An 18,376-nucleotide genomic window follows, 5' to 3' on the forward strand; every position below is an offset into this window, starting at 1 on the left:
AATTGTCACAAAGAAGTGTTAAAAAAGATTGCTTGATATGGTAATGAAAGTCATACATACGTAAACTGCCGCCTTCTTCGTGTGCAGGAAATGCATCATGCTCTAAGCAATAACTCAGTATTGAACATCGGTGACGGAAAGCGGAAAGTCACAAGATATCTAACCATTCAACCAAATTTTGGCTATTAAAGCAATACTCAATTAGCTGATTGATAAGTTGTTGATGAATTTTACATGCCTCCGTCTTATTCTTCTGCTGACAGCCTAGTTTTGCTTACTCTCCAAGAGGAAACTGGGCACGAGCTTGCGTTACCAAGATTTCTTAACCAGAACTATATTAGGAAGTGTATTTGTATGGGAAGGGTTCCATCGAAAAATAGCAAGAAAACAAAATCGTAATTAACCCTGTCCGTTTTTTTACTTTCTTTAAGAAAATCTTGGCCGCTACCGTTATTTGCATTTTTGGAAATGGAAAAGAGGTCGATTTAAGGGCGAAATAATTTCAAAAATTGAAAGAGCGTCTCAGAGGTTGTAGCATCGTGTGAAATTCGGTGCTTCATGGGAGTAAAACTCATTGAGATATTCACCATTGCAAACGGCCAATTTCGTGGCTGGCAAAAGCGCTAGTGAGCCCTTACATTCTTTGTAAAATTTTTGATTTTTAATATCGTGTGTTTGCGAGAATTTTACCACTATCGGGCTAAATCTTTGAGAGAAGGGTACGACCTATATTTCGATAACTCAGCACCAAAATGTTTTCAGTTTCCTGTAACCAATAATTAGTTCGTCAGTTTTTCGATTCGAACAACATCAGCCTCAGGCGTCAAAAGTCATTAAAGTCTCTGCATTTGTCTTGAACGAAGTTCTTGTAGACAAATCATGATATTTCAGCGATAAAAAATATTTGAAAGCTGAAAAATACGCCCGGAAAAACCTTCGGCATCGTCTTTAAAAGAAAAGTGTTAATTCGCAAAAAAATTAGCTCATTTTTCTGGTGTAACAGATGTTTTTTAAGATTTGTTTATTCAAATAAAATGTTCGTTTTGTATCTAAATTGATCAAATTCATATCTCAATTTGTGATAAATTGAAAACTGAAAAGTTTTGAATTAAATATTGTCACTAGTGATGTCTAAGCGATGCGTGGGGGACATTTATCACAACCTTGATGGCAGAAAACGTAAGCAATATTATAATATGTTAACAGTAATTGACGAAAACACGTTGACTTAATTAATATTTAGACGTATTTAAAATTTAGAGTTACATCTGAAGAATTTCTCCTCAAAGAAAATGTGGCAGAGATTTATTAAGGAAGTCATACGTACTTTTCACATATTGGAAATCTGTTTTGAAAAGTTTTCTAAGACGTTAGCTGAAATACTTCCCCATAAAATTCACACACTAGAAAGAATGCTCCCTGTCTAAAAACAGATAATTCTATTTGGTGTATTTACAAACGTTTACAATTAAATTACTGCTGATATTGTCACGATTCCTTATTCAATTAAACAAAATTATACAAACGGCTCTGGAAATAAGTGAATTAAGAGCGCATATCTACTTTACGTGGGATAATTTACAGATGGGTTGCATATTTTGTTAGTTGAATTCACTTCCTTTTTCCTTTTCTTTCTGCTGCTTAAAGAAGAAAACAGGATCATTTTATCGAGACTGGGGACAATAATAATCTCGTCAAATGTCGGTTATGCTTAATTACCGGTTTTAATGTGTTATCATTTAGCGTCACTTACTTTCGCCCGCGCGTTACTATCGGCCGGAAAAATACTAATCATCAAATATTTAAAAGCGGTATGACTAAGAGAGAACCTCAAAGTAGAATTGGATTAAGATACGAAAACTCTGTTCTCACTGCACCAGCTTTTCAGTCGAAAATGATCTCAAAAGTGCGCGTTTTTTTCTTGCTGGTTCTAATTGCCGTATCTATGTATCCTCGAACGCTCGCATTCACAGCCGGAGCAGGCAATATCCGGGGTAAACGAGGTGCCAATAACATCCAGGTAAAATGTTCCTAGTATTTCCCTTCAGCATGCCAACCTTCTTTATCCACTAGGTCACTTAGCCTCATCAAGCTGAAGATGTATCGATGTGCAAACTTTTAATTGTTCGTGGTTTTGACACTATGCTCAGCAAAAGTGAGATTCGCACTTTTCCTATTAAAAAGTCCGAAAAACTTTCTTTTTCAATCATTATTATATTTTTAGATTTATTTTGAATTTAATTACTGTGTGGAAAATATCTATTTTTTTTTCCGGCTACAATGAAATTGAATCATTTCGCTGATCTCTAGCGATTCCGATGCTCAATTGCAATTTTTGAGCACAGGTTATCAAAATATTACAATCCATAGAATAGCCGGTTTTGAGTTGAATTTGATGCAGATATTCAGTATCGGAGCAGTCCACAGATGTACTTTAAAGTAATTTCCCATGAGAATAAACATCTCTTTGTCTAATTTTGAGCATGCGGTTAAAACATCTTCTCATTCCTTTAGCGGGAAATGTCACTTTCCCGACCCCTTAATCATAAATTGAGCATGTTATAGACTTCATGATAGATGTCGTATTTTGAAATATTTCTCGATATATCTACATGAAGTTGACATTAAATTTAGATGCACTTATGTCTATCAGCACTGCAGGCGAATTCGATAACATCTTAAACACATTTTATCGCAATTATGAGAAACAGTACTTTTACCATTTGTATTTGTCTTTCTTCTGTTTGAAGTTGAACGAACCGACGGATAAATACTGACCGGGTACAACTGATTTAAGGTACTCTAGTCCTACAGCCAATGACATTACGTAAGAAACTAACCTATCAGTTTTCACGATATTAAACTTACAATGCTCGACTGAGAAATTAACAGCACTTCACTTGACTTCAATCATTAGTTTTAATCAGGCTGTCGAAACGTCAGTCACTTTTATGTCGACAGTTCCTCCTGGACGAGCGGACCACTCAACCAACTACAACTCCTTGGTTAAAACGTTTATTGAACCATTCTAATTCAAAACAATTTACCATTATTATCAACTTTTCAGTGTAGATGATAACTTCTGCTCAGAAGCTTCAAAACATTTACTAAGTATTCGCTGCAGTTCAAGTTCAATTATTTCATTTTTCACAGGCTACCTATCACCTCCGCCGAGTTTGCGCGACAGCGCAGTCCGCCTGCCAATCCTTGAGAAAAAAAGATACAGCTTTTCACCAGATGGACCAGTCTAACGAACAGTAGAAAGTCACAGGAGCTTCAATTTGCCTTCTGAGCGAATTTTGTAGAAGACGGCGATAAAACCAGGATCATGAATACTCACCTTTACCGTAATTGTAGTGTTGTAGAAAGCAAGGACTCTAGATCAGTAACTGATAGATAATTTATTTCACAAACTGTAAAAAGAATACTGAAATAAACATTATGAGCACCCGAAAGTTATTCAGTTTATGCGAGGAATTTAAATAACAATTTTTGCAGGCAAAAATATAACTATCTGAGAATATTCCTGTTCAGTGCTGGTTCGATTCTCATCGTCGCACAATGTTAAAAAAAATGAAATTATGACCAGGAGTATTGCTAATCCTCCCGAATTGAAAAATATATCAAGGTAGATAACAAAATCTTCCTTTCCAAGAACACAACAGAATGACTCGGCCAGGAAAATAGAATCAACCATACAAAAAATGTTCTGAAGGAAAACTGGGACCGCGATTTTTACGCGGTGGTTGAAGGTACATACATGTATGGGTTCTAATCAACACAGCGGTCAAAGGTTTTCGCATGCGAAAATGTTGTAAAGATTAGGTGCCTTTAGGCTGTCGGAACAAAGTTAGCTCAGACGAGTTAAAAACCACCACATAAACCAGTAAGTTACGGTGTTTTAAAACAGTGTAACGTTTTCGTGAAAGCTCAAAACAGAATAGCAAAACAGAACACCTGCAATTGAATAGGTTTTGTGTTCAATAAGTTTCCGTTGTTTTTCCGTGTCCCTACTTTTGTTTCCTTTCATTTATTCTAGGAACGTTTCAACTTTCTTTCGCTCGTTTCGCAAGACAGTAGTGGTCTCTTATGTTTTCCATTCAAATTTTGCGCTGAAAATTGGCGAGCAGCCGCCCAGAATTGATCCCCTCGCGCAAGCTCGATGTTTGATTGTTGTGTTGTTCTGATCACGGTTTCGGAGGCAGAGAGAAGCATTATGGGCGAAATGCGCCCAGATTTCTAAATTAGAGACCCTTGAAAGCCTCGATCTTTTGATAGAGTCGTATTTCACCGATTGTTCGTTTTTCAAGGATCATGTCATAAACAAAATTGATTTTTTTTTTATTTCTTTTGTTCTTTGTTTCTTTCGCCGGTTCCTCTTACAAGTACCGACGTCTCTAGCTCAATACATGTCAGAAACATCTCACTTGTGAAGTCAATAAAAAACAGACGAAGCGAAGCTTCATGATTAATTTTGTGGCTGATATTTCCACCACATTGTTTCAGCGACAGTTTTTAGTCAAAATAGCTATCAATACCCATTGATGGTGAATCCAGCTTAACTCTTTAAAGTAAACTTTTGTTCAGTTGATTAATGCAGAAAATTTGAAGCAAATTTTTTAAAGAGTTTTTCGTTTTTGAATCGTCGAAAATATTGGCAAACTTGAGGTGACATCTTTAGGTAACATGAACGCAAAAAACTGACAACTTTAAAAACAACTTGGCACCCTTTACAAAATGAAACCTTTGGTTATTAAATTATTAATTTTCTTTCCGGATCTTAGTAAATTGGTTATAATGAAAAACAATTTTTTGACGCAATTATTAGGTGTAAAGCGCCATATTTATGAGAAATATTTAAAAAACAAAGCGAAAAAAAAAAACCATGGTTGTTTTAAATGGCTTTCGGGTCGTAGGAGGGTAAACAGGCAGACATACATAGATCGGTATTCACTCATTATAAAAGGAATGTTTACTTCACCAGGTTAATAAATCCAGAATTGTGCATCTGTTTGCTTTCCAAGCTATAGTCACATAAAAACCAGAAAGATCCCTTAAAAAAAAAAGCCATTGGATGTACATTCCCTTCTTCGGAACATTAGCACCTTAACGTGTGAAAATTACTGGTTCTTGAGAATGGTAATTTATCTTAATACGAAACACGCGATCAAAGCACAAATCTCAAGCAACAACACGGCATCTTTATTTATTGCCCAATGTCACCTCACTTACATGTTTTTTACATGTACAATTAGAATTTTGGTGGAAAAATTAAGAAAAGCTCTGTAAAATCTCTGACTTATTTGAAAATATCGCCGGTTAATGCACGCTCGCAACAACAAAAACCCCTTTCCTTTACCTTCCGACAAATTACGAAAGAAAAAACGACAAGTGTCGGCAATACTTGTTACGATGTTTACAGTGCGGAGAAAACTCAAGTGTTTTAGGAGGACGCCGCACGAGATATTTGTATCTAAACATCTGCTTCTTTTAAAGTGGAAAACGTTTCGGTTTGTTTCGCCAAACAAAAATACGCCCTTGGAAACCACGAAAGAAAAGGTAAGTTGAATGGGTAACAATTAAATTTCAATGATATTCAAGACAAAATGTCAGATACAGAAAATTCATTTCAATACATCAAGAACCGGCGAGCTGAATTAAGTAAATACCATAATGATAATGAAGAAAAAGATTTATCAATATCTTTAGGCGTACGAACGTATATTACCTTAACCAGATTCAGATTGGAAAACTAGTTAAGGCTGTCAATGAAGTTGTTAACGAAGGGCGGACTAATGTTATTTTCCCGGTAACTCCAGCACAGTAATTCAGGTATATCATTGTATCACATTGAAACACGCGAACTGGACAAAGTTACGAATATGAATGCCAAAGCGATAAGGAAAGTATTCACAGCTGTTTGCCGCTTTCATCTTCTACCTTGTCCGATCCGCACAGATATTTGCAATTCCTAATGAGGCTCGGTGAAAGACGCAATTACCTACGAATGTTTTCACTATGAAAGACAAAAACTATTACTAATCGCTTTAGTCACATCGAGGATTAAACCACAACTCCGCTTACAGCTGAGATCAACGACGGCTAAACTGAAATAAAAGCCGAAACAGACTTGACTTGGTTGAAAGTGCGATCGCCATTTGCCTTCGTTACCAAAGAAAGGTGAGGTAGGATTCGATACTTAGCTTGTTTTGCTCCTGACTTTCTCTCCAACTGTGATCGCCGAGATCCAATTTAACTTATTGCTTAAAAGAAACCAGCGTCCAATCCAAACCTCAGAAGCTTGAAACACTCACACGGTGGGGCGAGTTCCATAAAATTGAAAATTTGTAGTAACGGAAAGTGCATCACGCAACTTCACAGCTAGCTTCCACAATAAGAAGGTTTGGTCGCTGTGATAAATGGCAGGTTCAATTTAAGGCAACATTGTAGACGTTTTACCCAGGAGAGATTATCCTCGAATTCAATTTGAAGAATTGCAAAGGAGATAAAGAAGTCTAATAACCGTCCCTAGCGCACCGAGAAAGGGAAATTGTTTTTTCGACTTTTACTGGCCCTTGCTAAATCCTTAGGGAAATGCTGCCGCCAAAAATCAAGGTTTGTCCTTTGCCCGTTGGGAAAATCTAAAAGATCAACTGATATTCTTCAATAGCCTGTGAGCGACTTGTCCAGCGTATAAACGGTAGAAGTTATTTGTCCCAAGAACGACAGATTCACATGAGTGAGGTCAATTTTTAAGCATTGTAAACCAAATTTTTCTGCTTATCCGATGGATTTCCTCATCTAACTTCGCCACAGGCATCAGTGACCATTTCGGTTGCTTTTAAAGACCAAACTGAGCGTAAAAAATTTAATTTACCCAAAAGTCCAACTGGGAATGGTAACAGGAGTGAAAGAAATATTTCACCGCTTTGATTTGATTTGAGGCAAGACGCAGAGGAGAGTTGAATAGTAGGTCACTTTTGATCGAGAGTTTGACTCAGGTTGGGAAAGGATTTTGTAATCTAGATCGTTTAAATGAAGGAAGGCTTCTATAGATATAGAAAACAATCGGCTTAGAGTTAAGTATGTTTTGTTTTGTCTTGCGGTTTTTTATATTATTTTTACCGATACTTGTGTTGTTAAACAGATCAACACTTTCTTATTTATCTTCATCACAACACCTACATCACTCTCCGGCAAAAAAAAAAAATTCGGGTCTGGATGGGGTCTTTCTTTCCGGCGAAACTGATAGATCTCAGTTTTATTAGAAACCGTTCGTAATGTAAACCGTTCTTTGCTTGAAAAAGATTCAATAACAAGAGGAAATCTGCATGAAAAGAAATACGCTGACGATTATATTTGCGGACTGAATTTTCAAAACAAACCAATCGATTTAGGGAAAGTGTGTAATTGCAACGAGAAACAAATCGTGTTCGCCGGAAGATGTCCATCACTTTGATAAATTTTAATGAAATCAAAGGATTTGGTTGTAATAAAAAACACTTATCAAAATTTCTAACGCACCTTGATGTCTCCTGGCTGTAGGTCATAGTTTTAGTGGTTTGTGTTGCCAGTTTTTCTATGCTGGAATTGAAAAAGAATGGAGCTGACGTTAAGGTACAAATTAATGTATCAGACATGGATTAAGTCGTGGGAGAAAAAATTATATTAATCGTGGAAACGTAAACATTTTTGGCCTAAATGATTTTGCCTTCATCAAGTTTGTACAGGATAGCGCGAGAACGTCTTCAGTAAACTGTCATCTGAACGACGCACACCTCCAATTAAGCTACACAGGTTATCATTCGCCATGTGCCTTGAAGAGGACTTTTTTAATTTTAATCAGAAGTCATCTCAGCCAAGCTGAAAAGCGGCTGATATGTGCATGGATTAAAAATGTGTTTGCAAAGGATTCTAACCACACACCAAATGATTTGAGCTCATCAGCTCTGTAGGGGGCACTGGTACTGAGCTGGCGTGGTTTTTCAATCAAAGTTGACACCATTCTGTGTTGCATGTAAATTTAGGCTAGAATGTTCGAAATCAGCATACAGTAAATAGCCTCACGGAAACTTGTAAGAAATTTTCATCTATTTCCATGCGACATCATCGACGAGGAAGATAACTGAGGGTAATTTTAATTTTGTTAGCATTTAAAAGGAAAGAAGTTGATAATATTTATCATCTCAAAATTTCCGATTTGTTGCCAAATGCACACACCTTTAAAAAGATCGCACTGAATAGACAGATCTAAGAAATTGTTTAATTTTTGTTATTATATTACTATGGTTGCAATGCATACAATGTTATTGCTTTTTATTCACCTCTTTCTAATTACCAAACATGATAATTGTTGGTTAGAATTAATAATGAACAGACGTATTCAGATATTCCATGAATTTCTCGGCCAGCAAATATTCACTTATTTGAGACTCAAAATTAACTGATTTCCACTGCGATAGGTTAGTCTTTCTACAGACTTGTTTACAAAGTGTGTCTTTGTGGTATTATGGAACATTCAGAGCCTCTGGCCGAGAAGGATAAAAATGAGAATCAAACGCATGCTGTTCAGCTATTTACCGTCAGAAAGCTCGTGTTGTTTCGTAGTGATTAATATTGCATGCTATTCAATTCCCGAAAAAGATTTGCAGAAAAGCTCTCTAAGATAACTAAAACAATTTCAAACAACGTAATCGTAAATTTTCTTTTAATTGCAGGAAAATTTACAGAATCTGGAAGACTTGTACAAGGTTTAGAAGCAATGAATTGCACGAGTTGGAATAGGAAAGTTGGTGTTAGTCTCTTGGGTATACTTACAGTGTTTCACGTCTCTGTGCTATTTCTCCCCTTGGCGTCGTGCAATCCTGACAGAAGAGCTTACAAGGACGGCCATGTCATCTTGGGAGGTCTATTTAATCTTCACTTTGCCGGAACTGAGGATCATTGCGGTGATCTTTTTACAATGGGACTAGGACACGCTGAAGCTATGATATTTGCCATTGAAAGCGTGAACGAAAATCCTCGTCTTCTTTCAAACGTCACACTTGGTTACGATATTCGAGATTACTGCGAGAGGACTGCTCTAGCTATGAAAATAACATATGATCTGGTGCGCAGCAGCGACCAAAACTGTATGCCCTCCACAAACCTTTCATCCACGGGCAACGTCACTGTGGTTACATCAAAACCCATTTCAGCTCTAGTTGGACCGTACAATTCAGGCAGTGCAGTCCTAGTGGGGAGTCTGCTCCAGGTTGCTCCTATTCCTGCGATAAGTCCAACTGCAACAAGCGTGGAGTTAAGCTCACCATTGTACAATGACTTCTTCAGGACAGTTCCACCAGATAACTGGCAGGCACAAGTCATGGCTGACATCATTGAGCATTTCAACTGGACATACGTGGCTGCCGTAGGCGTTGATGACTCCTACGGCCGCAATGGTATTTGGGCTCTGGAGCAAGAGTCTTATGATAGAAAAAGCTTCTGCGTTGCTTTTTCGGAGTTCATCCCTCGCCTGAAGTTCCAGGAAAAAATAAAGCAAACAGTTTCAAGAATTAAAGCAAAGTCCAGTATTGGAGTGATCATAGTTTGGCTTTCTGGTGGCAAAGGCAGAGCATTCCTCAATGCGGCAACTGATCAAAACCTTCAAGGAAGAACATTTATACTAAGCGATGCACTTACTGCTGAAGAAGCGGTGTTTCTGGATCCTCGTTTTACTGTGTTAGATGGTTCTTTGGGGATACAACCACGAGATTACCAAGACCCTGCTTTTGAAGAACATCTCAAAAGGATTACCCCTGAAAAGAGCTTCGAAAGAGGAATGATGTGGTGGGAAGAATTTTGGAGTTCACATTTCAATTGTTCAGGAAACAAATCCAGTGATTCTGATATACCAGCTTGTGAGGCAAATCTCACTTTGAATAGCATTGTCACCAAGATCCGAAGCTCATTTGTTTCGTACGTCATTGATGCGGTATATGCCCTTGCATATGCCGTGGACAGTATCTACAACTGTTCAACAACAAATGACGCTGACTGTCCTTCAGTAAAACCGTTTGTAAAAGGAAGTGATGTTCAGAAGTCCCTCAGGAATGTCAGTTTCCCCGGAGTGACTGGCAGAATTCGATTTGACAGTTCCGGGGATCCTTTATCCGCCTCGTATGACATCATCAGCTTCCAGCGTGTCTCAACCATTGGAACACCTCACAGAAAGGTTTTGGTGGGATGCTGGGACAAAGAAACTACACCAAAGCTCCGTTTGAACGAGTCCTCTTTGCACTGGGGTTCCCTTCTCAATAATCTTTCCGTTCCAGCCTCATTCTGTGCACGCGAATGTTCCCCTGGCACCATGAAGTCACCCACTACACCATGCTGCTGGGAATGCATAACGTGTCCACAGGGAACCATCAGTGCCGGTAACGGATCAAGTTCTTGTACGGAATGTCAGCCGGAGACCAAACCAAATGATAAGCGCACAGAATGCGAGGATTTAACGGTCATCAACATCTCACTGATGAGTCCCACTGGAGTCAGTATTATTGCGATAACGTCTATCGGTGTACTCTTCTTACTTCTTACACTATCGGTCTACGTTAAATTCTATAATACTCCAGTTGTGAAGGCATCTAGCAGAGAAATGAGCTTCCTGTTGCTCTTTGGTATTATGACACTTTTTGCCCTCGCTGTCCTTGAGTTGGTAGAGCCGAGTCAAGCATTGTGCTACATCGTGTACGTTGGGCGTTATTTTGCACTGAATCTTTGCGTAACAGTACTGTTCTTGAAAACGATGCGAATTACAAGTGTTTTTCAGGTAGACAAAGTAGCAGAACTATTTACACCGTGTTTTAAGACGATACAAAGGCAGACCATGACAATCATATTTATGAATTCAGTCGCTTTATCCTTAATAGCACTGTGGATGATGTTTGATCCTCCAAGACGCGAGAAACTCATCCGTCCAGACGAATACATTTTTCTTGTGTGCAAACCTTTTGGCTTTAACACCGGCTTTTCGCTTTTCCTCGCTGTCTGCTCTTACACATCAACCGTGGCTCTCCTCTGCACCTATTATGCGTTCAAAGCCAGGGACATCCCCGAGAACTTCAACGAAACAAAGTACATTGGATTCTCCATGTACATTCTCCTGCTTTCATCAATAGCATATTACCCTGTGGTGTTCAATTTTGAGAGCTGGTATGTGACTCTAGTGGCATGTTCAACGACGTTAGTAACCTCATTTGGGTTACTGATCTGCATGTACGGTCCCAAGATGTATATCGTTGTCTTACAACCACAGCGGAATACTCTTGAAAGTGTACGTTCGCAAGTGTCTCAATATTCGTTTCACAAATCGCGATCTCAAATATGGGCAGCATCCACGTCTGTTGGGAGTTTAAGCAATGTCCTTAGCAAGTCCACATAAATAAATCTCCTACATGTCAACTATTATGGGAGAATCGTAAACGAAATAACTAGTGGGTTCAAAAGTCATCTTCATGACAAGAACGGCGTGCGTAAAACTTGACGACTTTGACTAAATCTTCCTAGCACTGGGGCTTCCGAATAAATATGAACAGCATGGATCCGTGTGAGTGAGAGTAGGGAAGAGGAATGGCGGACACTGATGACATTTCAGCCTTCATCCATGGTGAACATGTCTGTAAGTGCCCCTAAGGCACGGGTTTATCCCTTGTTTTGATTTAGTAATCGTTTAATTAATAATCTGTAAAAGTCACACTAGGTGCCTCGTCACGCGTTCCGTAAGTGGTATCGCATTTCCAAACAGAACGGATCTATTGTGCAATTCAATAATTCGATCGATTTCGCAAGCACTCGTGGTTTAATAGAAAGAAATTGTCTGTCGTTTTTATCGAAGGAAGGAAAGGTCTTTTTGTGTCAACTCTCGCCAGATCCGGCAACAATGTAAGTTTAATTTACCTCGAGTGTTTCTATAGCTAATTTCTTGTCCCTAATTTTGTGAATCAATTATTTTTAGCTTCACGGTCAAATACGACATTTAATAAAGGAGGCGTTCCATGAAAGAAATTGGGGCGATATTTGTTGTGTCGATCAGTGAGATTCGTACGGTCCAGCTAGCGGCGATCAAGCGTCGCTATAATGTCTGTAGTGAAATGTGTTGCATAACATTAATGCTGTAAAGACATTTCTTATTATTCAATCGTATTGTAAATTTTATCTTAAGTTATTGTATTGAAAGTGAAAAAAAAAATCACACGGACTTTTTGGTGAAGATACTAGCTTGATGATTGAATAAAGGACAGTTGAATTAGACGGAGCAATGAGGGAAGCCAATTGATAAGTGATTATTATACAAACTACGTCTCTCTAGTTACACGGTCACAGTTCACTCGAAGAAAGATAACGCATCATAAAATGAGAGTGGATTCCTCAGCAATTCTACTCTGTTTATTTCACTGAAAGACCGGCGAATTTTGTTCTGTTCATGTCAGCAATTACATTTCTAATTAACACTTAAAAGTTAAGCTGCAAAGTAGTCTTTTTCAGGACTACTGACCTATTTAGCCAATAGGTTCCACGTGGCCGCGTGTCTGTTAACTAATAGATCACAGATGACGTCAAAATGACGTAAGGTAAAAATAAAACCGTGGCATACAAGGTGCAGCTGAGTGTGTCTCTGATATTCTTACCACCTCTTCTGTGATCCGTTAGTGTACAGACCCACGGCAACAAGGAATCAATTTGTTTACATAACAATGGAGTAAAAATTGTGAATGGTGACGTCATCCGTGCGTCCGTTCTCTAATAGATCATAAGTAAAAGTCCAAATGCGTGTGTTATTCAGCTTATTATACAGATCATCCGACTTCTGACTCAATTACTTACCTTTTATAAATGAAATATTAAGATTACAAGAGACTGTTTTACATCACTTCAAATGATATCGAAAACTAATATTTGGTCAAATCTATACGACTGATTGCGTATCCCAATATGAACTTGTATTATCATCATCCTGATTATTGAAACGTTATTTGTTTAACTTAAAATCCAATTGGCTAAGCTTTAAAATGATATCAAAGAAAATTGTTTCAATTCTATCAGCATCAAAAATGCATCAACTGCATTTCCTTGGTTTCGATGACTGTCCTCTTCATGGGGGCGGCACTTTCTCGAAAAGTGTTCCTTTAATTAACAGGCGCATTCCACGTGAAAGGAGGTCCCGGTAGGTCATTTTCCTTGCTGTAGACAGCACACTTTTTAAAATCACAAGGCTTTGTGTACCAAGCATATCGTATTCCTTGCACGGACATCTCCTGGGGGCAGTCCCCAGTTACGTGCACTGAGCTGAAGTCGCTTGAGACAATCTTGGCCTGAGTGATTTCGGATTGGCCAGGCAACGCGCAGTAGAACTATAGACAAATAATGTAGTTATGAGTTTGACATGAAAGCACGTTACCAGAATGTACTTACCAATCAAGTGAAGCAACACATGGTTAAGGGTGTGGCCAACTTGGTAAACATGATAAATTACTGAACAACTTCGGGAAATAGATTTGACAAGTTACCTCGAATCCGTGGTCTGACCGCAGTTCAATTCCTCCTAAACCCACACTTTCGTGATGATATTTCACCGTCGCAATCCATGTTGTGTTAGACTTTGCTGGAGCGGTAATTATAACATCAGATACAATTGGCCCAGAATAGTACACATCCAGATCCCCGTAGGCAACTGCTCGTCCGGCAAGTGCTAAACGATACCCAACGTCTTGTTTATCATTTGGGTGGACACTGCCATATGGTGACGAGGCGTTTCCCAAATCCATCGCCACAGCCATGAATACGTTAGTTTCCCTGAGATTCGGCACATAGCCATAATTGGCAGTTTGAGCCCATCGAATGACAGGAAATCCATCTGCAATGGTTGAGTCATTTCCATTGGCTGACAACTTGGGGTTTAAAACGAAAAACATTTTTTTCAAACTCTCTGCAAATGATCCCTCAATTTTAAAAACCAAGCAAAAAAATTGGGATCAATGTCAGCACCTACTCCTCCCTTTAACTAACAACAGTCAACTGATAACAAAGTAGGGTTAATGTTGGGTCAGGGAAGGGGTAAGTGCACAGTTGTTAAGAGACTTTCATTGATCCAAAAATTGTTTTCATTACTTACTTGAACAAATCCAAAAGGAAATTCAGGGTCTGTGAGGTCGTCAGTTCCATAGAACCATTTGGATCGCCAGTCATCAATCATTGCAGGAAATGTACAGTTGTAATTATATGGAGCTCCAGCATTTGCTTCACCTTGATACCAAATTGCTCCATATATGGTCATGTTCAGAAATGGATGGATCATTGCATTGTACAACACAGAGTGTGACTGGGGCCCCTTGAATGACTCATCTTCAGGCAACAAGTATCTTAAAAAAAAGGCAACATGATTTTTAAAAGGTGATTTTAAAAATGCTACGTTAGTATTGAGTGTTTGCTTCTAGTAACAAATAATTCCTTTCCCTTTACACTCCCAGGTCCCAGGTCCCTGGCATTTACACCTTTCAGTAGGGCTAATCACAACAGTGAGCACATCATATACCTAACCACCTCATCAAAAAATATAGCTTGCCAACCATTAGCATGTGCAAAACCTGATCAGGTTATAAACTGATCTTGCAGTACAAAAGTTTGAAAATAAATAAGTTAGAAGTTAGTATGTCAAGGTTGCCAGCACCAATATGTTCAAGAATCCAGGCACAAATCCTCACACAAGAAAAGTAATAGATAGTTAACTTTTTGTACTATATAAAACTGTTACTAAAAGTATCATCATCTTGGTCCAGCATGCACAGTTAATTCTATGAGTGATTCTTTACCACAACCAAAAGTCTGCAGCACACTGAAAAACCTATCTCCCAAGGGACTTACAAGTTGTCTACTTTGTTGCCAGTTACATTGCATTTTCGCAAGGCATCTGGTGAGGACCAAGCTTCCACTGGCGTGCCTCCCCAGTCAGTGGCAACTAAACCTAATGGTCTCTTAAACTGGTCATAAAGGTTCTTGCCATAAAACCAACAGACAGCTGAGAAATATTTCCAAGTACCTCCATTGACAGTTTCTTGGAGAAAAAAAAATAGTATGACAATTTACTAAATAAATAATGACGTGTACTCGCTTTCAGAAAAGTGGTTTAATGGTTATATTAGTTTAAGTTTTGAACATCAAATTCTGAAACTGGCATCTGGTTTTGTTTTATATCATTTCATGTTTGATTCCCAATCTTAGCATATTGTTATTGTTAATACTGTTACTTTATTGCCATTACTGTTACTAGAACCATTTTTGAGATGATTGCCATTTTTTTATTGATTTGATACCAACTAATGCATCACTGTCAAAATGGAAATTACCTTACCAGATGAAGCAACACTCCATGGCTGTTCAACTTCCTTAAGCTCATATAAAGGCGTTTCAGATTCAATAAGACTTGCAGTAAATAATCTGATTTCTGGATAATTGTCTGCCTCTTTGGATGCCTCTGAAGCATTGATTGCCTAAAATTATTCAGAGACAAGTACACCTAGCATAAAATTTTACATGATATTTAAACTGAGCATGAACTGATATTTTACTAAGGAGGAAAATCTGCAAACTGGTCATAAAAAAAACTGTGCATGAGCCTTCCATGGCCAACTTTTTGTAATTTTCCTATCATTGACAAGTTAAGATTGACTGGGTCCCCCTTGACGGAGAGCCGAATGGATTGAGTGCAAGAAAACTTCAGAGTTACAATGTCTTGTACTTGATGTTGGCCACTAAGATGATTCTTTTCTTTCAAGCAAGCCTACACCGTCAACTCTGCACATGTATAAGATGCACCACCAACCCACCCCCAAGAAAAAGTCTGAGCATATTGACCCCAATTCCATCCCTTCTCCCCCAACCAGTAAAACCTGTTTTACAGGACAAAGAGAGATTCTCTTTGCATGAATCTTACAGAGTTGGAATTGAAAACAGAACTTGGAAGATGGGTGTCTAACATAGAGAGAAATTGACAAAAGCCAGATCATGATCTAACTCCTGATTACCATCTATGATACGATGACAAAATGCAATAATAACCTTGTTGTTCTTGTTCACTACAAATAAGATACTTTGGTGATTTATCAAATGAATTGGTCGCATAAATTGGCTATTGCAAAAAATTTTAAAGCTGTTTCAAGCATTAGCCCTTTGGGTTACGAGTGTGTTTATATGCAGAAAATGGAGCTATGCTTTTGTTGGGAACATGTTCCCATAATAAAATCCAATTATCATGTTATACTACTCCCATTACTACAAATAACAGTTACACACAAGAATTGAGTCCTAATTGCTTTCTACTCCATAAACCTGGATTTATGATAAATTAAAAGATTTAAAAGCTACTGAAAATTTAAATCTGGAGAAATTTGGTTTATATCCCCACATTAATTGACCTAAAATTAGTTTTTGATTGTCCTGTCTCGGTCACTCCATAAGAACTGAAGTTGCTAAAACAAACACACAAAATCTTAAGTTCCCTTAACTGAGTTGGAGATTAAACAAAGAGTAAAAAAGGCCAGTAAGGTTTTTTTTTTCTTTGTCCAATAGATGCTGGACAGCAAGTGTAGAAGAGACAGTATAAATTAATTTGGTGACTGTCTGGGTCATCTAACCAGATGATCAAGAGCAGGTACTGGTTTAGTGCTTTAGTACATAAGCATTTACCTGAGACACTGTAAACTGCATGTTGCTCTGTCCACTACACACCCAAACATCACCAAACAAAACATCCTCTAAAGTTATTGTCTTCATGACATTGTCCACTTTTGAAGTAGCAGTAATGTTATAGGGTCCACCGGCACCACGAGAATCTAAAGTCACCTTCCATACTCCTGATCCTTCAGGACCTTCAAAATGAGTAGGTATATTAAAAAAGAGAGAGTGAATAAAAGGCAGCTCTAGTGGCAGCACTTTCAATATCTTTCATGTTAGACTTGGTCATTAACTGCAAAGTTCAGCAAATAAAAATTAGGAAGAAAGGTACACTCATTTGAGGAAACAAGGGACACGAGCTCTGCCCTCCCCCTCCATTCCTCATCAGAGCAAATCCTGATAAAGCAGTCCTTAATTATGTCATTAAAAATATTCTTTACCTAAATAACCTACATTGATAACCTACATTACCTTGTTTTTCTTATTTTCTACAAATAACCAAAATACTATTCTTAAAAAAATAGCCTACATTTAATGGACCATCCCTAATACCAAGAAGACACTAAATCTCCAACCCAGAGGACAAACAACATACACCACCATTCTATAGTGAGCACTCGTGTGATTAAGTGATAGACAGGAGACAGACAGTTTCTCCGGTCATGTGATATCCTTATTAGAGAGGTTTTACTGTGCATTATGTGTTCACCTTCTAATTATAAACGAAATGTCTGAGGGAAAAAAAATCATATGCAGTATTGCATTTTCGTAAATCAAAAGAGTTAGTAGGCTTGAACCTCAACCCTAAGCATTCCCAAAACGTGAATCACACAAAAAAAAAACCAACAACAGTTTTGAAGGTACAACATCATAGAATACTGAGATGCAACTATTTGGGGCTAGATTGAAGGTTCTATCTGTTTCCCCCTCGCTCGTCCCCTCTTTATCAAATTACTTCAGAACTATCCGTTCCCCTTCATCGGGGAGGTTGCTAACCATAAAAGAAACTTCAATCGGAAATTCACAACTAACTACAGAACACTTTACCCTCAGCTGTACCCAGGGAATTTAATTTGCTCACCTTTCACTACTTCCGTCCTTTGAACTTCACCTCCCAACTTGACATCAACTGTTTGTCCTATTTCACCGAATCCCCATACCACTGCACTAAAAGGTTTCATCTGCAGAACCATATGATCACCATATATGTTGGCAAAACGGAAAACACTTTCCAGTTTAACCATTTTGCTGAAAGCACAGACGTTTGAAGTGAAAAACGTCGCCTCCAAAACTAGAAAAATCGTACAAAACTTTGACACAAACATCATAAAACCCAAGACGTGGTAATAAATACCGAAAGTTCTTAGAACTATGTGAAACTGCGTGGTGGTCTCGTGACGAAAGTACCTTTTCTTTGTCACACAATTTAAAATAAAGAAGTGATTATTAAATATTGAAAGTAGACCAATATCAGACACTTTTTGTGATGATTTATTTATGTATGTACAAAGAACACTAGCTAAGTCAATTTTTTTTTCGTCTTGCAACATTGGAACTTAAAAATTTTGTGACAGATAAGTTTCATCATAGTTAGTAGAGGGGACTGGGTCTCCCTCCATTAACTATGGTTTCACCTGCTGGGCTTAAATTTCCGAGTGATGTACTG

The 18,376-nt window shown here is 38.1% G+C and overlaps 2 protein-coding genes and 1 long non-coding RNA gene across 3 annotated transcripts; 2 read left to right on the top strand and 1 right to left on the bottom strand.

Annotated features, from left to right (window-relative positions):
- The first annotated feature begins 1,829 nt into the window (after positions 1 to 1,829).
- LOC131774630 (uncharacterized) lies at positions 1,830 to 3,455 on the top strand. The gene is made up of 2 exons (XR_009339405.2): positions 1,830 to 2,020; positions 3,154 to 3,455. It is a non-coding gene; the product is annotated as an uncharacterized lncRNA (long non-coding RNA).
- A 2,249-nt stretch (positions 3,456 to 5,704) lies between these two features.
- LOC131774615 (extracellular calcium-sensing receptor-like) lies at positions 5,705 to 12,135 on the top strand. Its single transcript, XM_059090668.2, has 2 exons — positions 5,705 to 5,832; positions 8,718 to 12,135. Exon 2 carries the CDS (start codon positions 8,762 to 8,764, stop codon positions 11,420 to 11,422), a length of 2,661 nt encoding a protein of 886 aa, XP_058946651.2. The 5' UTR covers positions 5,705 to 5,832; positions 8,718 to 8,761; the 3' UTR covers positions 11,423 to 12,135.
- Positions 12,136 to 12,394: 259 nt separating this feature from the next.
- Positions 12,395 to 18,109, bottom strand: LOC131774586 (sialate O-acetylesterase). The gene is made up of 7 exons (XM_059090634.2): positions 17,792 to 18,109; positions 16,723 to 16,904; positions 15,389 to 15,527; positions 14,902 to 15,091; positions 14,153 to 14,399; positions 13,548 to 13,928; positions 12,395 to 13,391 (listed from the first exon to the last, which is right to left on the bottom strand). Exons 1-7 carry the CDS (start codon positions 18,036 to 18,038, stop codon positions 13,167 to 13,169), a joined length of 1,611 nt encoding a protein of 536 aa, XP_058946617.2. The 5' UTR covers positions 18,039 to 18,109; the 3' UTR covers positions 12,395 to 13,166.
- Positions 18,110 to 18,376: the final 267 nt, after the last annotated feature.

The sequence above is a fragment of the Pocillopora verrucosa genome, chromosome 3 (assembly GCF_036669915.1).
Source record: "Pocillopora verrucosa isolate sample1 chromosome 3, ASM3666991v2, whole genome shotgun sequence".
NCBI classification, from domain to species: Eukaryota; Metazoa; Cnidaria; class Anthozoa; order Scleractinia; family Pocilloporidae; genus Pocillopora; species Pocillopora verrucosa.